The sequence below is a fragment of the Mya arenaria genome, chromosome 9 (assembly GCF_026914265.1).
Source record: "Mya arenaria isolate MELC-2E11 chromosome 9, ASM2691426v1".
Taxonomy (NCBI): domain Eukaryota; kingdom Metazoa; phylum Mollusca; class Bivalvia; order Myida; family Myidae; genus Mya; species Mya arenaria.
Genome location: NC_069130.1, coordinates 9,758,136 through 9,785,427, shown reverse-complemented (window position 1 = coordinate 9,785,427; position 27,292 = coordinate 9,758,136). Strand labels below are relative to the sequence as shown.

At 34.1% G+C, this 27,292-nt stretch overlaps 2 protein-coding genes across 2 annotated transcripts; both read right to left on the bottom strand.

The window, feature by feature from the left end:
- Nucleotides 1–1,730: 1,730 nt before the first annotated feature.
- LOC128203115 (uncharacterized) lies at nucleotides 1,731–13,642 on the bottom strand. Its single transcript, XM_052904394.1, has 4 exons — nucleotides 13,483–13,642; nucleotides 9,664–9,799; nucleotides 8,397–8,620; nucleotides 1,731–4,969 (listed from the first exon to the last, which is right to left on the bottom strand). Exons 1-4 carry the CDS (start codon nucleotides 13,535–13,537, stop codon nucleotides 4,683–4,685), a joined length of 702 nt encoding a protein of 233 aa, XP_052760354.1. The 5' UTR covers nucleotides 13,538–13,642; the 3' UTR covers nucleotides 1,731–4,682.
- A 1,589-nt stretch (nucleotides 13,643–15,231) lies between these two features.
- Nucleotides 15,232–26,510, bottom strand: LOC128203265 (26S proteasome regulatory subunit 7). Its single transcript, XM_052904598.1, has 12 exons — nucleotides 26,352–26,510; nucleotides 25,580–25,617; nucleotides 25,173–25,254; nucleotides 23,913–23,987; nucleotides 22,512–22,668; nucleotides 22,190–22,262; nucleotides 20,938–21,033; nucleotides 20,193–20,357; nucleotides 19,313–19,400; nucleotides 18,556–18,758; nucleotides 18,091–18,187; nucleotides 15,232–16,652 (listed from the first exon to the last, which is right to left on the bottom strand). Exons 1-12 carry the CDS (start codon nucleotides 26,419–26,421, stop codon nucleotides 16,495–16,497), a joined length of 1,302 nt encoding a protein of 433 aa, XP_052760558.1. The 5' UTR covers nucleotides 26,422–26,510; the 3' UTR covers nucleotides 15,232–16,494.
- Between the last annotated feature and the right edge of the window lie 782 nt (nucleotides 26,511–27,292).

Sequence of the window (27,292 nt, the reverse complement as noted above, 5' to 3'; positions counted from 1 at the left end):
AAAAAGGCTACATGACCTTCAAGCCAAAATATGGCCTTGACCTTAAAGGAAAGTGACCTGAACATAGACTTCGCGGGTAATATGAAGCGTTCACTCATGAAAATGGCTACCTGACATGGTCCCTCTAAATGTGGCCTTGACCTTAAAGGTACGTGGCCCGAAAATTAACTTCGGGAGTAATGTGAAACGGTGACTAATTAAAATGTCTACTTGACCCTTTTCCCTTTAGCGTGACCTTGAAATTGAAGGTAGGTAAACCAAATATGGGCGTCGAGAGTACTATAGAGCAGACACTCATCAAGATGGTTGCCTGACAGTTTACCTCTAAGTGTGACCTTGATCGTAGAGGTACGAGGCTCAAACATGGACGTCGATTATTTCAATGAATACCTAGAATGTAAAATGGTATGAAAGCGTAACAAATTAACTAACTACAATGGGTAACTAAGTGAAGGATGTAGTTAAATGACTTTATGATGCTTACCCTGTTGAAATGCTGGCATCCTTTATCGAAACGGGACATGCGCTGGTAGTGTTGAAACTGCCTATCACTATGAAGTTCCTATACCCAAGTGTTCATTAGTTGGCATTAACCTTTGATCCCCTTTCCTCAAAAATATTATGGTTCATTTACCGGCTATGATCAGCCTGTACCCAAAGTTTGAGGTATCTGAGCCCAAGCGCTCTTCAATTAATAAACGGAAATGTATTTTAACTTCAAGGTCACCACAACCTTGGCATGTGACAGACTGACCCCTAAAGCCATAGGGTTCATCTACTAGTCATGACCAACCTGCCTACCAAGTTTGAGGTCCCTGTGCACCAGCGTTTATCTGTTATTAATCGGAAACGGATGTTCAGGTCAAGGTCAGCACGACCGTAAAATCAAAATGGGGCATCTACTGGTCATGACCAACCTTCCAAGGTAGTTAAAGATCCCAGGAACTAGGCGTTTGCAAGTTATTGGTCGAAAACCGTGGGTACAGACGGACCAACATTTCTTGTTTATGTATTTTCCCTCTTTAAAAATAGCATCTTAAACGTGTATGTGTTGTTTCAATCGAAATCATACCCATATAGGCTCCTAACTATAATATAACCATAAAAACCCTAAACACACTTAAGATGACCCGGACAGACGGTCAGATTACTAAATGCCACCCTTCGTGGCATGAACGATTTAAAAAATCCCAAAAAAGAAGTTTTTATTGTAGTTTATTTCGTAAACCATGCTCAAAACTCGTGCTTAAGTGATTAAATTTAAAGGATTATTAATGTTTCAGTAAAGTCTGCATTTAATGGGAAAATAGAAAATGGCACTATTCAATAATCAATAAAAGTGTTATGATAAAATCATATAGGTATGAAACCATTCTAGAGTCTCGACTGTATTGCTGAAAGTCACTTGAGATTAAGTGTTTTAATTGTAATCATTTCACAGATTAAACAGTATCATACAATAGCGCGACATTTCATTCGAAGAAACGGAATTTTGTCAAGCATGGAAGCGTATACCACATATACTGATGACGTGAGCATAGAATCTTGTAGACTTGTTTAATGTCGATTTGACGAATCATAACACGACATGCTGTCGACTTAATCTAATATTAAGTCGTTAAGTCGACTTTTTGTCGACACAAAAAGTTGAACTTTGGCAAAATGTCGTGTTATATCTTATCGAGTCGACAATATTTTTATCATACATCGTTACATAGATAAGCCAAGGGTTTATAAAATTCAATATTTATACTTACACTTTACAACTAGCTTCAATTATACAAATATTTTCAAATAAAAAGAAAAATACATGTACGTATATGTAAAAAGAAAATAACATAATAATATCACAAATTTCAGCAAGTTTGTACAGAACACTGTCATGAGTGATTCGTGGATATCAAATGTGATTGTTTAAACCTCACTTCGAGCATGCACTCTTACTGATAAATAAGTTTAAAATGCCCGAAATAATTCTACATCATTTTATAAAGACAGAATGGCTGTTTAAACCTTCATTCTAGCGGTAGTTTAAAAACACCATATATTGTTAAATTAAAATTGTGTGGTGACAAAAACACTGGAAAAAGACAAATACGAATAATTTTCTATAAAAATATTTTCTTAGGTAAAAAATATTTATATTTTGCAAAGAATCAGAAAATGAAATTTGCTGCGATTTTGTTTGTTAAAAGCGATTGAGGTTAAATAATCAAATAATGGAATTCATAACACGGAGATATATGAAGAGCATTACAATTATATATAATAAAAATATACAATGGAAAAAATGTATTTACTAAAATGGCAATATACCGTAAAATGATATCATATTAAAATTTGCTTCAACGCAGAACTGTTTATAGTATTTATGTGTATTAAATATGGCGAATGTATTACAGAAATATTTTTATATAAGCGATTCGATTTGTTAGCGAACCCAGTTTAAAAAAAAACTGGACGTTAAAATAGTTTCTCATTAATGGTTATTATTAAATTGTAGAAAATATTCACATACGGTTATTTTTTAAGAAATTTTAGTTCAAGCAATTGCATTTTATGTTTATTTTAAAACAAACGGATAAACAGATACACGTTAAAAACAAACAACTCATTATGAATTGACATTTCATTATATAGTCGGACGTACACGGATGTTTAGTCACTATAATAATAATTAAATAATATTGAAATGTAAAAAGTTCGGACATTCCTATAAACTACATGTATATAAGCTAGATATAAAGTGACCATTCTTACATTGTTATTTTTACTAGGACGTTAATGTTAAAACGAGACTCACACATGGTGGCAATGATTTCTTAAACCCCGTTGAAATATGGCTATTTTGTTTAATTTTACATTTTTCAGCTTTTGGAAAATAATCATTTGAACAGAATTTTTTAAGTCCTAGACTAAAATAACTCAAACTTTTAAAAGCGTTACTAACACTTTACTAAAAGCTGGAGCATAATCCGTCACATACTCAGTTACTGTACTAACAATAAAACTTTAATTTGAAACTGTGATGAAGTGTTATCATTGAAACAAGCAGTTTGTTAAGATTTTTCAAACGGAATAAAATGTTCGATTGCTGACACTTTAAAACGTGAACGAGTTCCTTTTAAATTGCATGCGCTCATGTTAACTTGTATGTTTTCATGTTAAATTGCATGTGTTCATGTTAAATGCATGTTCTCATGTTAAATTACATGTGCTCATGTTTACTTGTATGTGTTCATGTTAACTTGTATGTGTTCATGTTAACTCGTATGTGTTCATGTTGACTTGCATGTGTTCATGTTAATTTGCATGAGTTTATGTTATGTAACGTGGATGGTGTTAACTAAACATGCTTTCACAAACTAAAAAAAGAGTTGGTCGAATCAATGTGTGACGTCAGTATAATATGAAGCATGTTCAGAAATGTTGGAGAATGATTGAAAATGACAACTTTAAAACGAAATAATGTTTGATTATTTTTTTCATAGTTTTGAGTATTTTCATGAACATGTTGAACAAATAGCATCTATTCCGAGAGACAGAAAAACGTGCAATGACGTATGTACAAAGTTATGTAAGCAATATTATGACGATCGCATTTTAAAGCCAAAATCTGTCATTGTATTCTAGTGAACGAGTTTTTTATTTAAAAATAAAACTATTCACATAAACACGAAAAGATCAAAAATCTTTAAAAAGATGATAAACTAAACATATTGAATGCACATTTATTTCATAAAAATGTGGTCTCTTTTTTTAAAAAAACAAAATTGTTTGGGTAAAAAACTGGTTATTTAACTGATTAGTAACTTTTTTTAGAGCCATATAATTATGAAATAAAAAATGTGTCAAAATTTAACAGTACAAGATGATGACGTCACTTCCGTTATATGTTTATTGCTGATGAAAGCGTATATGAGCCAAATCATTTACAGTTAAGAGTTCTAAAAAGATAACTTGCATGTTTTTGATATTATATATCATATACATAATTATGTATAATTATGTACAAATCACAAACCCAATCATTCCATAACAGTAGTTCATACCTCAAGTGACAATATAAACTTATCCATAATAACGGGTTCATTAAACAAAATGAGCACTTTGTAAAATCCGCCATTCAACGGAAAAATTGTCGCCTAAAAATGTAAATATCTCGTAATGAGGATCATTTTCGCCATTAAAGCTTGATCAATATTGTCTGATAACCTTGACCTTTCATGGGCGTCGTTTTGGCCGACAACAGCACTATAATCTAAACAAACTATATATCGTCCATGACAGCAAACAACTTATAGTAATTTCATAATAACCACTCCTCCAATGATCTGAAACAAAATCTAATTCCAAAAGAGACATCGCACTATGGCGCGGCGCATTTTGACATTAAAATGAACCTGTAAAAGTAGTTCTCGTCATATACAATACTTCTAAAAATGAAGCAGTGTCCATCGTTATTTCAGCTTGACCTTTATCAAGGACGAACATGGCTGCACCCAACATGTCAAGGTCACCTAACATTACCGTCATACAACTTTAGCAAAATTATATTTACATGACTAAAATATACCGCTAAAATCACTAATAATTATACAAATTTACAATAATAGTATACAAACAACTTTTAAAGTGTGAAATTCACTAACAGTTATACAACTTATACAATGATAAACAGTCTATAACCGTATAAACAATGCCGCTAACAAACTCAACATCACACACACAACTGAGGCCACAGCCGTCCCAGCAGCCTGTGTCACGTATGGATAGCACATATCGGACGAACAGATGCACTGGTGACCAATAAACGACCTGACCTCGATGTCAGGGGAAAGGAAGGCTAGCTTATTCCGTAAGTAGGTCAGCAGTTCGCGGTAACCAATTGAGCTGTCGCGGTCGTAACAGCGGTTCTCCATTTCCGGTCTCGTCTCCATGCAGTTGCGGATGTGGACCGTGATTGTCACTGAAGTATATTTATTAATATTATACCTCACATAAATGTGTCCCTTCTTTGTACATATAAACTCGATCGGTCCGTATATCAATTATTTTGATAAAAATCCAGTTTTATGACGTCACCGGTCCATATCATATTTTTGGCCGGTACGGACCTCGCCAAAAATGTAATATGGACCGATGACGTCATGCAACTAGTAGGTGCGGCTTGCTTTTTTCACAACGACTTAGATTTGTCGCAAGTAAACATTATTAGCTTTGTTCAATAAAACACATCTTAAGTGCATTAAAAATAATTAATGGTGATATAAAATGTTCGGTATAATATAAGAAATATAACTAACCACTTCGGGCCATATGGCATTATAAGGACTGGTCAGTCAGCCCCCGAAGGTGAATGGACCTCGGCTAACGCCTCGGTCCATATACACTTTCGGTGGCTGACTGGCCGGTCCTTATAATGTCATATGAACCTCAGTGGTGTGTTATATTTCTTTAAGATTAATTTCTACCCACGTGTATACTTTTCTGAGGAGGATTCGTTCATGTTATATAGTTAACAATAAAGTCCGTGTGAAATGTATGAAAAAGCTTGTTTTAATAATAAAACAGCATCAATACTTCCAATGAGAGCTCTCTTGTTAATGATTTTTTTTAAAAAGTGACTGGAAATGATGTGTTTGCTACAAATGTTACAAACGCAACGAAGTAAATACTGAGCCCTAACAAAAATACATTTGGTTGGGGTTTTCCGACCCTACCTACGGAATAAGCCGTTTTTTATAGCCAGTTGGAAAAACTGTTTAAATATGAAGTTTAATACCTTTAAAAGCTTTAAACAGAAGATTACGTTAACACCATTCTCCACTGATGATAATTGCGTTCGTTAATAAAGCCCAATAATAATAGATTAATAAAAAAAGCCTACCTGTTTTTAAAAGGATGAAAACCTAACCAAACCATTTTTGGGGCATGATAAAAATAAGTTAGATAACTAATTAAAAACAATCCTTGCCAACACAAAATCAGTAAGCAAGTTACTTGAACAATAAACACACCCATTAAAGATGCACTATTACTCCCAAATAAGTTTTACCACAATTAATACAATTGTTTAAATATAATAAAAGGGATAAGTTAATGTCGAATACAATGGTTCTTATGAAGGGTAACGAGTTTACTGTGAAAGAAATGTGCAGAAAACACGGTATTTCTACCTTATGAGACTATAGTAGATCGCAATAATTATTTTAGCATTCACCAATCATTTAATATTTTTTTCGTTTTCAGCTATTAAAGCTGCACTCTCACAGATTGAAGGTTTTGACAACTTTTTTTTTATTTTTTGTCTTGGAACGAGCCAATTAAAAAATCCATAGAAACCAGTTATATAAGACTGCTGACAAAAAAAGATCGCAGATTTTTATATTTAAGGTCAAAAATTGATGTTTTATGCATTTTTCCTAAACCGTTAGTAACGGCACGGACATGGCTTATAGGTCCGTGGTAACGGTTTAAGCCATAAAACATTAATTTTCGAACGGAAATATGAAAATCTACGATCTGATTTTTTGTCAGCAATCTTATATAATTTGTTTGCAGATATTTACGCAAAAATTTGCTCTTTTCAAGATAAAACAAATAAAAGTTGTAAAAATGGTATATCTGTGAGAGTGCAGCTTTAAATATACACAGTTACAATATTCTTATCAGTAATTCGTATTTTCTATAAATGCATTATTAAGTAGGTTGTAAAAGGTTTATCACTCAAAATTTATGTTTGTTATACATGTGTATTCATTGATTTTGAATAAGAGTGTCAGTTTAAACAGTGGACAAAACTGTCGATGCTATAAGACGCATTTTAATAGCATGAACAGCTTCGCTTCCACTAAAATTAAACGAATACTACACTGTATCTCATTACTAACGCCTTTATTATATTCAACGTTTCGTTAAATAAATAAGTTGTTCGTATTATAAATACGATTTAGAAACGCACCGTAGAATTCACGAATAAAGGAGCACTAGCGTTCAAATTCGATAAGAAAAAGGTGCTTTTTCAGATATTAGTCAATTATCTTTACAAATATGCTTTAAATGAGTATATTCATTTCCTGTTGCTACGAATTTTGTCATTAGGTCCTGAAAGTCGAAAAAGTTTCTAGAATTTCGGTTCGTAAATTGTTCTCCTTCAATCTGTTTCTAAATGTTTAACAACTGATATTGTTATATAAAATTAAATAATGTCTATTTATTATGATTCCGTAATTCTCTATAGTTAATAGTATGCTTTTGCAATATTTATCTTGTTAATGGCCATTTAAGGCTATTTTATGCCAATTTGCCAATAAACTTTGGAACTTGAAACTTGACAATATCAAGGCACCTTTTTCGACTTTCAGATGCTAACGACGCCCATTCGGAGCTTCTCGGCCATTTTTATCGAAAACAACCTTGGATGTATGCCGGTACATCGGTATAAGTAGTTCGTTATCTTTTTAATTATATCAATAATTCAATGTAGTGTTTAGCTTGTATTTATTGATTTAAGTTTAAATTGATTGCCAGTGAAGTGTTATAGTGCAAACATAATAAAAATTCCCAAGAGTTGAGTCATTAAGTAAAACTGCAAAATAAAATTACTTCGCGATCTACTTGCAGCGGACTTAAACAGTACCGATTTCTGACTATGTAAACCGTCCTTATACATCCCATGTTGTTTTTTATATAAATGACCGAGTGCTCCCGAATGAACGACGCCATTCTCAACACACAAAAAAAGTGATTGAACGGTCTAATTTTACGCACGTGTCGTGCATATAATGTTTTTTAGAAAAAAAATACTGGATTGTTTTTATAATACAATTATGTTTTCCTAAAAATATAATACAATTATGTTTTCCTCAAAACTAAGCACACCTGTTCCATTGTATTCGTAAATACTCCGGCTAGATTCAAACACGCATTACGCCATTTTAACCGAGCTAAATGCATATGCGATAACAATCGAGACAATCCGAATCAGTAAAAATCGCCGCCATTATTTCATTGCAATCGGAACTCCTCGGCCATTTTCCATCGACATCAACCCGGCCTATAACAACCGGATGTATATGGACGGTTTACAATGTCAGAATTACTAACATAAAAGAACGTTGCAAGTAGATTGCGCAGTAATTTCAATTCAGCAGTTTAATAAGTCTAAGGACATTACTCTTAGGAATATTAATTATTTATGAAATGGAACCCTTCACTGGGAAATCAATTTGAACTTAGTATTACAATTTACTCGTTAAACACTATAATTAATTAACAATATTTTAACTAAGTTACGAATAACTCCTAATGGTGTTACGGCATAAATCTGAGGTTGTTTTCGTTGGAAAATGGACGAGGAGTTCCGATTGTATTTCAATATTGAATCAACTTACTGTCAACTTTATATGATCCTCCAAGATACACAACAGCGTTCCCGAACAGGTACCCACACCTGTTAATTTGTATACTGGCCACCGGACACACAGTGTCCATGACGCCCTGAGGTGGAATAAAGTTCTGTCCATTTGTACCAGTACCAGTATTTGGCGGATACTGTTGGTTCGGATACTGCTGATTCGGATACTGTTGGTTAGGAGTATTTGGGTCGTATGCGCCACTGCAAATGTAAATAATTACAAAATATGTAACTCATTAATAATCTCACGTGGCAGACGTTGGTAGACGATTTCTTAATAGGAAAATAGCTATGCGAGATAGTGTTGTAATGTATGTATATCAGACCATTCGGAACTCCTCGGCCATTTTTATCGAAAACAACCTCGGATGTATGCCGGTACATCAGTTGAAGTAGTTCGTATTTTTCTGAATTATATCATTAATTAATTGTAGTGTTTTAGAGTTGTGTTTATTGATCTAGCTTTTCATTGATTGCCAGTGAAGTGTTTTATTGCAAACATAATTAAAGATTCCCAAGAGTTAAGTCATAAAGTCTAACTGCTAGATAAAATTACTACGCGATCTTCTTGCAGCGGACTTAAACGTTCCACTTTTTGAGTTTGTAAACCGTCCAAATACATCCGAGGTTGTTTTCGATAAAAAATGGCCGAGGTGTTCCGAATGATATCCGACGTGAAATAAATTGTCTTGTATCTTGTATCTTGTTGACTACAGACCTTAACGGTGTTAAAGAATGACTAATATACTTATTAAAAATCGAACAGTTTGCATCAACTGCGATTTTTCTTATAAATACTTTTTAAATTTATACTTCTGAAGTAAAGGTTCGATTTACGGTCAAAGAAATTTCTGCAAGTTTTGTAACTTGAATCTCAATTTGCAAAGTGTCCAACCTATGAGTCATGTTGTTTTAATATACCAAAATAAGAAGAATAAATGTAGAAAACAGTGGTTCCTATGAAGGATACCGAGTTTAATTTTGAAAAAGGTACAGGTATTTCTACCTTAAGAGACGATAGTAAATCACAGTAAATCTTTGAGCACTCACCAATCATTAAATATTTTTGCTAATTCAGCTTTTAAATACATGGTTACGATCTTGTTATCAGTAATTAATGTTTTCCATCAATGCATTATTAAGTAAGTACTAAAAGGTTTATCACTCCAAATTTATGTTTGTGATACATATGTATGTATTGATTTTGAATAAGAGTGTCACTTTAGTCCAAGATATACACGTACCCGAAGGGGTTCCTCTGCTTACACCCTGGGTTGTACTTAGACGAGAGTATCCGTTCAATGTTGATGAAGCCCTCGAACTGCTGGTTCCGTTCCCATTCCAAGTGGGTACACTCCAGACATCTCAGGTTGCCGTACACTAAGACGAGAAAATAGTTTTGGGATTGAATTTAAAGAACGATTGATGCATGTGTTAAAATTGAATGATATAACAACGTCCGAGTTGGAACACTAGAGGGGAATCGCAGGTCAGCGTATACTGGGCAGTTGGCAGAGAAAAAGAAGAAAAAAACTCGTTTTAAAATTATTTGAATATTCAAAACGTTCAAGGTCAGGTTTTATTTATTGTTATACAAGAAGTCAAGATTTGTGTACAAGAAGTAATGCACCAGTCAATTATAACCATAGCCTCCAGGTCCGGCGGTATACCGGGGATAGCGGGGGAAATGAGGCAGTGCAAGACTAGTGCAGGTATACAGCCATTAATTTTATTTTATAGCTTGAATATTTTAGGCATACGGCAATGGGTAAATATAGCCTTGCAGGCCTTTACAAGAAACATCTAGTCGCGTCCGTCCGTCCTTCTTTGGACAACGGGACATGTATACTTTTCTCCATAGGTATTGACTTCAAACTGCATACAACTCAAGTATTATCTGTGTTGAGGAGGAGTGGTACGTGCATAGGAAACATTATTTTGTGTAGGTTATTTTTAGGGTAATCGGCCATTGATATTTTGAATACGGTTCTCAATTTTTTCCTTCTATCTGTATTGGGGAGAGGTGCTGGGCATAATAAACATTTTCTGGTATTATGAAGTTATTGCCCTTTGATATTTTGTATACTCATTTTTTCCTTCTCTACATAACTTCATATGTTGTTGATGTATTGAATTCAAACGTCATACACATATTAATTGTATTGAGGAGAAGTGCTGTGCATAAGATAACATGTTTTGTGTATGACATTGCCAAACTGATGTAATGTATACCTAATTTGTACTTCTCTACATAACTTCATATGTTTTTGTTGTATAGACTTCAAACTTCATACACATACTAAATGTATTGAGCAAACGTGCTGTGCATAAGATAACATGTTTTGTGGTATCTTTAGAGTTTTTGCTCTTTGATATGTATACTCATTTTATACTAATCTCCATTTCTTTTACAACTTAAATGTCTTTACAAATGTTTTAAAAGCTACACTTCAAGGTGTTTTACGATTTGTCAAGGCGTGCCAAAAATATGCATAAATAGCATTGCTGACTGCTACTGACACATGCTTTCACTATTATAACATTTAAACCTGTAGTTATAGAGTCGTTATAAATATATAAAATGATAATTATACGTTTATATATTTTTAAAGATGCACTCTTACTCCCAAATAACATTTACCTTAATAAATAATGTCGAAAACAATGGTTCTTATCAAGGATACCGAGTTTAATTTGAAGTAATAGTGCAGAAAACACGGTATTTCTACCTTATGAGACAATCGTTGATCACTGTAAATCTTTAAGCACTCACCAATCATTTAATATTTGTGAATATTCAGCTATTAAATACACGGTTACAATCGGGTTATCAGTTATTGATATGTTCCATTATTGCATTATTTAGTAAGCAGTTCAAGGTTTATCACTTAAAATTCATGTTTGATATACATGTGTATGTATTGATTTTGAATAAGAGTATCACTTTAAACGGTTGAACAAAGAAGAATAGGTACTAGAAAATGTTCCATTTATATAATTGAACTAGCTCTCCGCCGTCATGCAAATAGGTACACGTGTACTCGTCATAAATCATAGTTTATTGGTTTTGCAGTAAATTATCGAGGAGTGAATGCGAAAAGGTTCTAACTGACATTAAATAAAGAAGTAGATAGGACCTTTTCGCTTTCATCCCTCGAGTTGATAAGAACATGTTCTACACGATATATGTATTTGCATCCTGTTTAGATAATAGTTGCCTACGTATTTTATTGATTTATATACGAACACATGATATTATAATGATGATGATGATGATGATGATGATGATGATGTTGGTGGTGGTGATGGTGATGGTGATCGTGATGATGATGATGATGATGATGATGGTGGTGATGATGATGATGATGATGATGATGATGATGATGTTGGTGGTGGTGGTGATGGTGATGGTGATCGTGATGATGATGATGATGGTGGTGGTGGTGGTGGTGGTGATGATGATAATGATGATGATGATGATGATGATGATGATGATGATGATGATGATGATGATGATAATAATAATAATAATAATAAAAGCGTGTGTTTTAATATGTAGTTTAAAACATATAAAGCTGTATACGGAGATTATTTTTACACCATTCTTCAACGATGACAAAAAACGTCAATAACGTTTTTACATAAAGTCTAATAAAAAAGGATAAAAAAAATCTACGTACCCTACCTGCTTTTAAAAAAAGGTACATGTAGTAACTCAAACCAAACCATTTTTGACCTTATTGAAAATGTAGGCCATGCACTCTGAGTTTCTATTTAAATATAGACTGTCTAGTACATGTGAAATCGATCCGGCATTTTATCGAGTGTGACACATGTTGACGACTAGGATGAAGAATCAATGAATGAAATGAGTTGAGTGACCGGATTGTCTAAAATAATAGACGTTCAAAACGGGATTCTTCTTTTCCCTGAGGTGTTTGCCATATAAACAAGAATAGTAAAATTCCGTCCACGTACAGTTATTTTGGCATTGAAGTGACCGGAGTATAGTACATTGTTATTACTTGAGAACTATAAACCTGCAAGTACTATTAAACGATAGTTATCCTTATTTGAGTTGGTCGAAGTGTCTCCAAAGCACCTCTAAGAACTGGGGGTAGTTTTAACATGATACGTAGAGATGTTTTTGAACCTAAGACAGTTTTTCAAAAGTACCACTGGACGGCTGAACATTAAAAAATACAGGACTCACTATTCTTGATAAAAATGACCATAGAAAAAGCAATTCTCTCCCCTCCCCATTAGTATATTGCCATTTTACACACTTAATAAAAAAAAACGTCATAAAGGTCAAAGCCCGCGAACTGACCATACGGACGCTGACATGCAACATATGGTCAAGCTATTGTGCGGTCATCTTTTCGCCTCTGGTTATCTATTTTCTTTCATTTTTGACAGGAATTATTGTATTTTTATTCAATTAAAGGTATGATTACGTCATTAAACGCATATTTATACGATAAATATATATTGTTATTAACAATTGGTGCATCAATATATGCACTATAAGACCTTTAACAAATGTTGTTAATATTGTGACAAGAATGTCAATAAATAGATGTATTTCAAAATATGATAGGTTTATATAACTTGTTTCGATTTTCAGATCATTATAAACGCACTATAATGTCAAAATAGGGTTTAGTATTACAGTATAGGTATTCCCTTTAGAAAACGAGTCACGATTTGGTTAAAGTTAGAATTTATATAAGATTGCCAAATCAATGGAAATGCGTAATATTGACACACATTTTAAAGCTTTGTTCAATAAAGACTCGAAATTGGACGACAGAAATCATCACAATTTGTGCATAAATTTTGCTTTTCAAATCCATATTTAAAGTCTCTGACTGTGAACAGTAAAGTTTAACTTTTAATAATCAGCTTAAGACGTTAAGTTGTGAATATGTTAACCACATTATACATGTGACTGAAAATCAATTTTAACATCGCGTTACCGGCTTACCTGGACCAGATAATAATTAATTAAAGTTGTACACATTAAACTAGACATAATGAGTTAAACAAACCACAATTCCTACCTCTACAAACTTGTAGAATTCCTATAAGAAGTCCGGTTACATATAAGGTATCCATTTTGTTTGAGCACCGTACGGTATTTGAATTATAGAGTCATCAACCTATATTTAGCAGTCGATAGTGTGTGCTCAGGTAAACTTGTGAGACTATCCGCTTATAAGATGACACTTAGCGTTAACCAGCATAGACCGCCAACCTGTAATATGCGTATTTTCGCAATTTTTTGGTGATTTTCCCGAATATTTTTATCACTTCATATTTTTTTTCAAGCTTTTAAATAAGAGGGAATGTCGATCATATTTCGTAAAAATGGTGACTGTTTCATTAGATGTCGCTTTTTACATGATACGCGTCGGTTAGTCCGAATCGTATCTCATAAGCTTACGACTAATAAGAAATCAAAATAAACACATCACGGAAGGACGTTGATGCGTAACACTATTGAATAAGGCAATAAATTTACAAAATCTAAAACCCAAGTTTCTTTCACAAATAAATAAAAGAGTCATAAATATGTTCTCGTGTATTTAAGCTCTAGTCTAGACTGGCTTATCCTCTTATACGTTTCAATGCAGTCTAAAAGCTTATCGAAACAATCAAAGAGAATTTGTCCAAAAGCACATAATCTAAAAAAAATATTACTTTTTTTTTCAATCGAACGCCTCTTTGAAATAACGGGAAACAGGAAGTCGACAACGTACAACTGCTAAATTAGAGGGATCGGCATTTTGGGTAATGGTGTTTAATAGTAATATTTGAGATTATTTCGGTTGACACCCCCACCACCATCCCCATCGTCTAGCAATAACCAGCACACACACAATTCGTTGGGGGATAGCACCGTGTATGTCATATTTCGCCCTAGTATGGTTGTACAGGTATGTACGGTCCCTACTGACACCGTAAACAACGCGTTTAGGAACTGTGTCATTAGGATAGTATGTTGCGAGACGTTAGTCAACTGTTACTATGACGTAACACGTTCGTTGTTTGTATTGGCGTTTGAAGTTTACCTCTATATGACAGTAGCCAAGTAGATCTCATTTCAACAAATAAGTGATTCGTGTCGTTTATTTCATTACTACAAATTTCTAATATGCGTCAATAATTTGATTTTAAGAAAATAACAAAATGCAACAAATATTACTCCGACTTGTAGCTTTTAATAAGCTATTTCGCTTGAAGTATTACAAAATGCGCGGTGTTGGGGACCGTTTCATCACGATTTCTAGGAGCGGCAATATATCTACAGTGCATTGAAAATCTCGCCTTGGTACATAACTGCACCAAGAATTATTGTTAAAACGGTTCCCAGGGTTATGTTTACGAACAGTCTCAAGTCCAAGTCCTGACTCAGGAAAGCCCTTTTATTAAATTACAAAGAATCATATTTATTCCATTCGTTTTACAAAAATAGTTATGAATACTAGTAAAACATCGAATAGTAATGAAATTCAGCATATTTCATCATCATTACTCAACAAGAAAGACTGTTATAATGAAAGGAAGGTTTGCAGATCTCCCACTTAAGTCTGAACTCAAGACTTGAGACTGTTCGTAATTCATAGCCCCTGATCAAAACAAGGCCATAAATTGTAGATTTTTTTATAAGTAATGACGCACAATGGCATGGTATTCAAGCTTTAGAAAATTCAAGCTTTCTTGTTAAACATTAAATAACTTAAACGCAAAGCAGAAAAAACATATCTATATATATACACACACACAAGGGGCTTATCTTTCAAGGTTTAAACACTCGGGTTATATTGTATTCAAATATTTATTTTCATTGAAAGTTAAACATCAGATGCATCATACGGTATTTGACAACAGCACATAAATAAGTGAGGTTTTAAGGACATAGTTATTCTGTAATGAGATACTCATTCTGAATTATTCAAACTTATTACATTCACGTCCATTTAAATGGAACCAGTGTTCTTAATGAACTATAGCATAACAGTGAACACAATCACATCCATTTTTTCATCATGGAATATTAGCATTAAAATGTTGACGCAATCAAAAATTTAGTTTAAATGTTTGGCTTTGCCTTATTTTATATAAGAGAACATTTTCAACTTGATCAATTTGAAACAATTACATTGCATTAATCTTTAACAATTATGTTTTATATTTTTTAATGTAATCAAGCCAAATGTCTTCAGGTAATAGGACAAGATGAAGTTATTTTAGATGATAACATATGGGACAGACCAGGGACACAGACAATAACAGATCCCTACTCATGCATTAACATGGTGAAAGTTAAGTACTATATGTATGTTATAACTAGGATCTAAATGAAGCAGTCATATGGATTTTCTTGAGCTTAATAATTAAAATAACATAGTCAGGAACTATATCATAAACAGGGAGAGATTCAATTTACTTGATGTATGGACATGGAAATGTAGTATATAATGCTTTCATTAGTTGTGTGAGGGTGAACACAAGGCAAAATGGTGTAAGCAGAATAATACTTGTTCTTTTCAATGCCTTTTTATTTATTTTTTTCCTGCTGGTTTTGAAATTAAAACCCAATTCTTACAGCGGTCCAAATTAACCTCATGCAAGCCCTGCTCTGGTATAATGTCTTCCAGGCTTGCTAAAATTCTGAATTTTATATGGCAGGTCTTGTTTTAAATATTAGCTGCCAAACCATAGTATATGAATTCGGGCTTGTTCATTGAAAATCTAATTTCGATGACTGTACATAACAAATAATCAGTTTGGTATGGCCTCTCTTGTACATTCATGTCATAAATTCTAGTAAAGCATTTGTTTTGTTATCGAAGAAAGCAATGACTCATGAATATTCATTTTGCACATTTCACATTTTAATTTTTATATTAAATTTATCATTATTTCATGACAAGCGCTTCTTGGACAATAAAGTAAAACATAATAATTCATAAATCCATATATGTTGCACCAACAAAAGTAAATGAATAACTCATGGAATCCATGTTATGAAACGACACAAAAATATGAAATTCAACGTTATATATCCACTAGTTGTATGTCATGTATCGTGGAGTGGAGCTAAACTTGGCGTAAGCCTTGATCACTTTGTTGACTGCCTCCAGGAAATCTTTCTCAGTCGCCATCTTTCTGCGTGCACGTATAGCAAACATGCCGGCCTCTGTACATACACTGCGAATCTCAGCACCTGGCAATAAAAATACAATAGACGATTCTATGGCAATAGTCAAATAGGGGTGGATTAAATCTTCCTTTACAAATCTGCTGGCATGGAACCCTTTGGCATACATACTTAGTACAGGCCCTGAGCTAAACTCTGCATCCCATGAGTCTATTTATGCATACTTTATTTTAAACTTTATTTAGGGAAATTGGATGTGCGGTTTATATGTAGCCCATCATTTCATTTGAAACAATCACCATGACATTGACCTCTGACCAACTGGGCCGGAATCAATAGGGGTCATCTACTGACCATGACTTATTTGCAAGCTTGAAGACCCTACAACAATTTGTTTTCCATCAGAAACAAACTTGTGATGAGACAACAGACAAAATTATCCCTACATATCTGCCATAGTTGCTGGACTACACAAAAATGCACCCGGCACATATTAAGGACCATTGGAACATCAGGAAAAACAATGAGTATAGGACTTGATATAAATCTAAAAGTGTTTTTTTTCGTCCTGTGCTATTAGCTTTAGTGTTTTTTAGGGCTAGATCCTTGTACCTTCTACCAGGAACATGGAACAATTGAGGTGGCTGGGCCGGTATTCATAAAGCATTTTAAGTCATTTGTTAACTTAAGTTGACTTATTAAATTTTTCATAGTCAAATAAAAGGAAAGGATAAGCCTTTTTAAAATAAAATAAATACATTCAATAAAATCAATGTTGAAAAAGTATTTCAAATATTTTTAAGTTAATATATCATATGATCAAAAAAGGCTTAAGATAGGAACAGTGTGTGTATACCACGTGAGAAATTACGTCATATATGCTACGTCGGAAGGCAACATTTTGCTTAAAATGAAGACTTGAGTCAAAGATAAATTTGCTTTTACAACACCATTTTAAATAAAACAAATGACAGTCTATGCCGCTTTAAGAGCCCCGCATTTGTTTTATTACCGAAATTTGAAAAAGTCATTACATGTAGTTTCATCAAACACTTCGACAAACCCGTTTTCAAAATAATGTTTTGACAGTGCTCCGTCAGACGGCCGTATTGTGAAAAGGTTTGTCGAAGTGTTTAAAGAAACTAAACTCGCAATCAAATTCTGGTAAAAGACCGAAGGTGGGGCTCTGTAAGCGGCGAAGACTGCGTTATGTTTCATTTAAAATGATGGAGAAATAGTGAAGTTATATTTGTTTAATGTTTAATGTCTTTTTTCAAATCAAAATATTGCCTTCCGACGTAGCATTTATGACGCAATTTATCACTTGGTATACACACACTGAGGAAATGACTTTGAGATGTTTTATGAATACCAGCCCTACGCTTTTCCCTGTAGTTTCCACTGTTTAATTTCAAATTTGAATGCAAGACTATCCTTCTTTTATATTGTGCAATTTACAGTAATTACTTCATGTCTTTTTTCTAAAGAAGAAATGACAGCTTACCTGTGGTGTTGGGACACAGTCTGGCGAGGAGTTCATATCGGATGTCTTTCTCTACACTCATCGATCGTGCATGGATGCGGAATATGTGAGCACAGCCCTGAAATTTAGAGAAATCAGGACATGAACACTACAATTATACTGCTGACATGTGTTCTCCCATCTTTTTTATCAAGCAAACTAATTGTACCAGCAGGATCAAAAAATCTTGGGGAGACTGTAATGACATGCTAAAGCATTATTTAAAATTATTTTTAACATTCATTTTAATAAGGGCTATTCCATCAAAACATTTAACCCACGGGGAGAATGGCAATTATTTAAATAGTATATGGGTGTCTCTTTTCGCTAATTTGGACCCAGAAATGGTAAATTTGCTTTTGTAGGCGGGTGGTATATTTTAAAAGTGCTTTCCCCCTGGGGGTTATATGTTTAAATAGAATAGCTCTAAGACGTTTCAATCCCCACCTCAAGATCAGGAAGCCCAAACTCGATCTTCCTGTCCAGTCGCCCAGGCCTCATGAGTGCGGGGTCGAGTGTGTCGGGACGGTTGGTTGCCATGAGAACCTTAATGTTACCACGGGGATCAAAACCGTCTAGCTGATTGATCAACTCTAACATGGTCCTCTGTACTTCGTTATCTCCACCAGCTCCATCGTCAAAACGTGCACCTGGTGAAAAGAATTAATCAAATTAGTATATTTAGTATCTTTAAAAGGGGATATTCAATATTTTCTATTATTACTTAATACTTATTTTCTTTTATTACTTACTTATTTTCCATTATACTTTCTATTATTACTTATATATTTTCTAACTATTTTGTTTGGGTCAAATAACTTTTTTTAGCATTCATGTAATAAATCCTAGCTTAGATCCATTTTTAAAAATCTTGACTGAAAACAGAACCCAATGGCCTGCCAAACAAATATTATGTTCAATTTAAGATAAAAGTTTCTGGTTAAGCCAAAAAAATTATATGAATATTTAATTAAAGGTCTCATCAACTCCAGAAGAAGAAAAGTTATTGTTTGATCAACTTTATTATTTGTTTAAGCAGAACTTCCACTGTGCTCACAAAATATATTATATAATGAGTTGGAGTAATTCTATCATGAACAGCGAGAAAGGTATATTAAATTTCCATTTCATCCTCTGAAACTATTATAACAAAATACTTTAGAATACTAGTGATGTAAAAAAACATTCATGAGCTTTAACCTACCTCCGACAGCGTCAATCTCATCAAAGAAGATAATGCAGGCTTTCTTATTTCTTGCCATTTCAAACAGCTCTCTCACCATACGTGCTCCCTGAAAACAGACACAGAAAACTTGAAGGGCTAATGTCAATTGACTAACAAAGATTTTCCGCTATTGTCAAGATGTAGAAAGCATACAGAGAACATACATACTGATCTTTACATCCAGGCCCCAATCTATCATATAATCTTGAGTTCTTTACAAGGATTAACAGGATCAGCTCATCTACTATGTTATCTTTGGTATGAATCGTGTAATAACCTTATTAAGGTGTTTTTGAGACCGAGATATTTACACAGTTACCTTTTTTTTTTTTAATCAAATTTGGCTATTGAAACAAAATAAGATACAAAATGTACTAATCTTGTTATGATTAAGATATATTTCTAAGGAATTTTGGCCAGGTACTTCTGTACACTATTATCTATTTATTTTAATTAAATGCTTTAATAATCATGTTATTCAGGTTATCGGTATTTCAAAAACTAAAATAGTAATAGGAAAAATATTCAATATTCATGTACTGTTGGAGTATTTTTATTTCACAAAACAAGGGCTTCACAAATTCAAATATGATCACTAAAACTGACTCTTACCAAAAATCGCAAAAAAGAATCTTCGCAAATTATAGCAATCTTCAGTATATAAGGTAACATATGAAATCATGTTTTTCTCCTTACAAATTTTAGTCATAACTATTCCAAGATTCATGAAATGACTCCAAACCACCTTTATATTAATATCTACGATGGTTTATCTAAGAGGAATTTACTAGTCACAGCATTGCCCAGGACATTTTATTTTATCTTTCTTGTAACAACTAAAGGTTAAAATCAAACACACCTCTCCCACATATTTCTGCACAAGCTCTGAACCGATAACTCGTATAAAGCAGGCATCTGTCCTGTTGGCTACCGCACGTGCACACAGCGTTTTCCCCGTGCCAGGAGGTCCGAACAACAACACGCCCTTCGGTGGCTCAATGCCAAGGTTGACAAACTTCTCTGGCTGAAAAGGAAAGTAACAAAATAAAAAAGATGTTGTGAAATAATTAACCTACAAGTTTTTAGTACAGTCAAATTCCGTTGACTCAAACTTGCTTAGCTCGAGTTCCTTGTTGGCTTGAATTGGATGTAAAGGACCCATTTCTCTATACTGAAGGTAAGCATTCCCGCTTGGCTTAAATTTCATCGGTCCCTAGGAGTTTGAGCCATATACTGGATATTACGTATTTCTTAAAGCACCTAAATTGTACAAGTTTACGGTAAAACAAAACACTTACTCTTGTCTCTTGTTGAAGTTTTTATACAATGATATTGATGCCAAGGCTATGACAATACTAAATATTTCAACATTTTTCTTTGAAAAACAGACAAGACAAGAAGTAGGTGACTATCAATATCTTTCTTTGGGAAATGCAAATCAAAGGGAAATTCAAAACAAAGGATCCTGCAAATGGACAATAAAGTAAAGAGTTGAATAACCATTTTATCAAAAGTTAAAAAAAGCAACAAACACTTGATGTTGCATGGACAATGGACAAACTGATTCTGTAAGCTATGAACAGGCTACATGGCTGAACACTCACGTGAAGCAGGGGTGTTTCCACGACTTCTCTGAGTTTTTCTATCTGTTCCTTACAGCCTCCCACATCACTGTATGTTACATCTGGCTTCTCTTCAACCTAGGAAAGGAGATTATTTATTATAAATTTATAATTTGAAGTTATCTTTAAAATGGCTGTTGAATACCATCCCTGGCTTTTCTTCAAACTGGGAAAGAGGCAAAAGGCTCTCAGTTCGTTATTTCAAAACATTTGGCTTTCACTGCTTGAGCTAAAACTTATTTAATTTATAATGGATGTTAAACAATTAATACCAGTATGTACTTAAACAAATTTCTTAAATGTTGAGAATCAAAGTTTCTGATAGAAACCCACTTGTCTGACTTTGAATTATACTGGAAGAATACCATAACTGATTTAATTGTTTTAACAGCTTTTGATAACGACAACCGCCAAAATAACATTTTGGCTATAAAATGGATTTCTAGAACGCAAGTTATTTAGCAGTTCATGCATGCGAGCCGGCTATTAGGGACATATTTGAGCCATCACAAAGAAATTATTTATCTGGCTACTAACACATTGTTTAATGGCTATAAATTACACAACTGAATGACCTCAATCTAAGTTTAAATACACCAAGGCAAGTAACCAAACACTGAACAATGCTCATACTACTTACTCTTTCAAAACACATTTCAGGCCGTCGACCAAGTTTCGGTAAAAATATAGGAAAAAATATAGGAAATTTTGTCCAAAAATATAGGAGGTTTTGGCATTTTCTGGGCAAAATATAGGAATTCTAAGGTTGAAAAATCAATTTGTGTTTCACTTAACCCACATTCCTTAAACCTCTCCATCAAGGCAGAATATGCTGCAACAACACAACTGTGGTCATCTAAGTGGACACCTTTAAGATTTGATGTTCGGCATACTCTTCATCAAAGGTGTTCAAACAGATAACCATGTGTATACAACAGCAATTCTGAATGATGGTGATGGTTTGGAGGACAATGACAGTCTTAAACTGTAAATAAACATTATCTAAAGGCAGTATCAATCCTTTGAATTATTTCAAATATAACAGCCCCACTTTTTAAGAAAAATATAGGAAAAAATCCAAAATATATGAAAATATAGGAAATATGGGAGGTTTTGAAAAATATAGGACATTTCTCAAAAATATAGGAAAATAGGAATTGGTTGACGGCCTGACATTTAGTAGGCTGAATCAAGCAAATAAAGCCTAAAATAATTATCCTTTACAAGAACTCACCTGCATCATGGTGACTGAGGGGTCAATCTTGGGAGGTAGGGGAATGTGGATCTGGTATTTGTTCCGGTCCACCCTGCAAAGCAAAAAAACACTTTCTCAAATACATTCTTCCCTAACCCCACATGCTGGCTACACATCTTCTTTGAGCTTTGCAGATAAAGGTTTCTATTTCATTTTTGTAGTCAATTTGCTATATTTCTATAACTTGTATCATTACATTGAACAACATATAGTTTACCACTATGTATTATCAGTGTTTCCTTATTCCTAAAAATCTTGTTTCATTTGTCTACATAAATGTAAAAAATATTAAAATGCTTACCCGACCCTCATGCCCTCCTCTATATCTGTGGGCGCCACCTGGTCCCCAAGGTCAACCACAAACTTTGCAAACTGCTTCACATTGATGATGTATTTGGGATCGTCTGAGTCGGCGTTAATTATCTTTGTGCATCGGGCAACTTGTAACGGCTGCTCACCTGAAAACAATACACACTTTTGCTTATTTACCTCTTTACAAACGGATTAAAACCACAAAGATTTACATCTCAATATGATTGATAAGACCTTCATAAACTGCAAGACACTATGAAATTGAGTCAGTTATGGCCACACTCCAGAGAGTTTTCCTGATTGAATTAAATCAAATACATATATGAGACTAGGTAATTCTTGTTATTTTGAGTATTGTATTCTTTCGTCTTTTAGTCAAACCATCATGGTTTCTGATTGGACTAGAATTAAACATGGCATGTTTAATTCTAGTCCAATCAGAATGCTTGTTATAGTGAAATAAATTGGAGAATTGTGGTTGGTCACACACGGTCTATATGGCAGCAGTTCTTGTTCACAGAGTAACAGGGATGTAAATACTTGGTAAAAAAATCCCCTGAAAATGGGGTCAACCCCATTAAACTTACAAAACATTAATAATTTTTAACATTTTGAACCATCACCAATACATTTTATTTTTTTTTTATTTTTTTGAAATCAGCTGACCCACTGATTATTCTCATGCCAAAGTCAGCATGGTTCGAAGTATAAATATTTTAAAAGCTTTCATAATTTATACTGAAATTTTAACTATGTATTCACTGGTCCAATCAGATAATCTGTCATATGTACTACATGTATGTCCAATAAAAACAAGAGCTGTCACAGAGACAGCACGCTCGACTATTCCGCCGCTTTTGGTGTATGGATTGAAAAGTTTTAGCAAAACATGCATGGATCACTGTTAAATTAGATTTCAAGGCAAAACATGATGTGCTGAGAAATTTACATAAATTTAATTTGAAAATATTTGTGGTACGCAAACTTTAACATAAATTCTAAGTCGTAAAAGGGGCATAATTTTGTCAAAATGAGTGATAGAGTTACCTCCTCCTGTGTACAGGTTGGGGGCATGATGTTGAACAAGCGTGCAAAGTTTCAAAGCCATATGTCGATGGACTTTGAAAATATTTGAGGTGGTACGCAAACTCTTACCAAAACTTAAGTGGTTACGCCGTCGCTGACGCTCGGGTGACTAGGATAGCTCTCCTTATTCTTCGAATAGTCGAGCTAAAAACTTCAATCTGGCTGACATAATATAATTCAATTCAGGCTGTCGTGTTCGTGATCACTTCTCACCAAAGTGTCCCTGATTCATAACCTGCCTAGGTGTATGGGAGTTTGGTTTTAGAATTAGATCCAACATTTTACTTTCTGACCAAGTACTTACTCTGGAGAGTCTGTTTGTCAGCGGCCAGATCCCACAAGGCAGGAGGTCCAAGCCCTGTGTCCGACTCCTTGATACCTATAGTATACAATTACATGTACAAGTATTTAGACAAGTAAAACGTGTCTATTAGTATGAACAGGTCAGAAAATTACAAAGCACCTGTTATTGACTGCAAATATTGTTATATGACAGTGCTTCCAGCAACAATTGAGCCCTTTACCCATCACACCACATGCAAATACTGCCATCTAGAACTATCAAAAGTTATGGATCAGTCAATAGAGAGAATGGCAGTTTAGCATAAAGGCTGTTACAGAAACAAACTTTGAAAAATAAAAATTCAACCGCAAATGTAAAACAATAGAGCTTCCAGGAGCAGTTTTGTATGTATTGGGTTATCAAGTGACCATTAAATCTCTTCATTGATTGAACATTTATGAATACAGGCCTATATACATGTAGTACTCACATCTCCGACTAACCATCCCCCAATTACATTATATGATATTTTTTTCCAATCTCCACCCCCCCCAAAAGGCCCAATCAAAAGTTGTTGGGTTTTTTAAGGTCTTTTCACCTGTACTGGTTCATTCAACATCCTAATTAATTGTGTGATGTAAAGTTTTGGGGATGATTGAATTCAGAAATCATTGATTTTCATCACATTCAGAGATAGATCAGTAGGAAATAGTATCTGTCATTATTTATAGCTATAGATAATTACACCAAGGTATTTATATTTCAGCCGTTTCAGGTCTTTTGAAAGGAAAAACACAAAACTAATAATAAATCATTTCCTCATTCGCAGAAGACTGAAAAGCTTGTTCTTTTAACTGTATTTTTTTCTAATTTCGGCATATTTCACTAACAAATTTTCCCAAAATATCTAGGGTCTTTTTCCCAAAATGGGCAGAAAAAGCCCTGGAATAGTTATATCTAAGTGGTCTTGTGTCAGTTCCAATTAAATGGCAGTTCCAATGGGAATGAAACAAATACAAGAATTAAAGTGGTGCCATTATTAGGCTGTAATCATATCTATCATTTTCCAGCATCAAAATTAGACTTGAATAAATAGTCCAAAACATACACTATTATTGGCATTAAAACAATTCAACAAGCACTGCTTCATAAAATCTAGAATTTCAGCAAGTCAGAAAAAGCATTTTGCTAGTGAAGGTTTTGCGGGCTTGTGCTACTTTCAACCACTGCATTTTGGCCTGAAAAACCAATGACAACACAGTTCATGTTTGACTTTCTTACCTGCAAGTTCATTGACTTTCTTGAGACCTTCTACAATGTCTTCCTCAACTTGTTTGATTAAACGACTGTACTGTCCAGCACCCTGAGAAAAGTGAAAAAAGCATAATTACCAAAAACACAAACAAAAGAAAATAATAACATCATCAGTATAATAAAAAAAGCTCAACAGAGCCTATATATATCTTATTGCATTTCTAGATGTTTGAAAGTGATTACAATTATATTTAAAAACTCCTATTCCAATATATTCAAGTGCTAACAGGGACATCTGTTACGAATTTCTCTTTTTTTAGTGATGGTGATCTTTTGTTTCAGGGCTATTTACTAACTTGTTTAACAAAAAGCAGTTGTAGAATACCTGTACGTCAGTACATTACTTATTATACACATACTCTAACCAAACTTACATAAGTTTTTAACATGGCAATATCTCCTTCATCGAGAGCTGAAAACAGAAAATATTGTAGTATTGGCAGATCTTTCTATAAATAAGTACTTTAATGGATGATGATCATATACTCATGAGGAAGACGGAAAAAATCTAATAATGAAGAACTATGAACTATGTTGTTTTGTTTGCTCAGTTGGTAAAGCTATGTGCTAATTAATGTTTTGGCCATTGTAGGTTTTTCTACTTCCTTTATTTGACAGTTGACAAGAGTAATCTTTTATGAATATTAATAGCAGTTGCATATGAATTGACAGCAGTTTTCAGCTTGAGAAGGTAAGAACCAGCTACTCTGTTAGATAAGAATTTGAGTTACAGTCATGGTTGTTGCTGTGTCTGAACTTGTCACACACGGAGAAAGGGAGAAAAAGTGTGCCCAGAGTGACCCATGACCGCCTGTACACTACGCTCTCACCAACTGAGCTAACTGGGCAGCTGGTTCTTTCCACACACACTCCTCCCCCAATAGCCTTTAAGGCTAATGGAGACAGCTGACTCCTGCCGTTTACCACTGTTACCATAAAAGTAAACCTGGTAAGAAAAGTGTGCCCACTATTATAATATACACGTTGTTCTAAGTCACTGGTGTTAAATACATGTACAATTAGATATTAATTCACTTTCAAATATATATAAAAAAATACATTCCCCACCCACCGCTCTGACATAGCAAAATGAGTTTGCATATTTTGTAAGTCTAAAATACTGAACATTTGAACGACAGGTTTTACCTTGAATTGGCTTGTCTTCCTTCTGTTCTTCTTTAACTTTCCTCTGATCTGAGCCAAGATGGTCCGGCATTTTGAAGTTTATAGTGTGAAAAAATGCTTTTGTTGATTTTTTTGCCGACAAGGTACTGTAAATTTATTTCACGAATTGCATGGAGGGTTGCAGGTCAAAACGTCCCCAGGTTAATACGTCCTACGGTCAAAACGTCCCCACCAAAAGTCAAAACGGAGTATATCTGCCGGGACCCAGGACCTATTATCGGAAAAGCCGGGACTATTACAATCGATCCAGGGTAGAGCCCACTACTTTTCTGTGCCATATATACGAAATGACGATTTCTTGCTATATCAGAAAGTTAGGAATTAGAAATATTATGATATATCCTCCAGAATGACCTTCATGAACTTAACTTTGGAATGGCGAATGAGGAATGCCAAAAAAGTACTTTGTTGAGTGTCAATAATATAAACACACATTTTTACACGTTGTATGGACTAATATTACACTATGAAAACCGGACACCTGCGGATTTGACATGGTCAACTCATATATTTTTACTTTGATAACTAAAAACGCAAATCAGTTCAACTATATGTTACTTCTAAGAAGAAACTTCAGGCATTGTCCAGAGGAGTTTAGACAATCAGCAAATAAATACAGCCCTAGTTATATATGTCCATTAATGATTATGGGACTGTTATTTGGGACCCATATTGTAAATCTTGAAAAAAAGTTATAACCAGATCGAGAGGAAATGTGTGTGTCAAATAGGCTATAGTCTTTGAAACTTTCACCCAGACAAGATCCCTGATGTGAGTTTATCAAGGTCTGTCCGCATGTGGCCGAGGGTTTGGTGCCAGCAATACCGCTCACGGAGCTACAACCAGCGATCCTGACAGAAAACATGATTGATGTTCTCGCATACCTAAAATATCGAATTGTG

Bases quoted from the DNA above. Each gene is read 5' to 3' on its own strand.
- LOC128203115 (XM_052904394.1), bottom strand. From the start codon at position 13,537: ATGGATACCTTATATGTAACCGGACTTCTTATAGGAATTCTACAAGTT. The intron at 9,800-13,482 runs GTAGGAATTGTG...TTCTCGTCTTAG, and splicing joins AATTCTACAAGTTTGTAGAG to TGTACGGCAACCTGAGATGT. The intron at 8,621-9,663 runs GTACGTGTATAT...TTACATTTGCAG, and splicing joins AAGCAGAGGAACCCCTTCGG to TGGCGCATACGACCCAAATA.
- LOC128203265 (XM_052904598.1), bottom strand. From the start codon at position 26,421: ATGCCGGACCATCTTGGCTCAGATCAGAGGAAAGTTAAAGAAGAACAG. The intron at 21,034-22,189 runs GTGAGTTCTTGT...CTCCTTTCCTAG, and splicing joins CCTCAGTCACCATGATGCAG to GTTGAAGAGAAGCCAGATGT. The intron at 19,401-20,192 runs GTGTGTTTGATT...GTCTGTTTTCAG, and splicing joins TGCAGAAATATGTGGGAGAG to GGAGCACGTATGGTGAGAGA.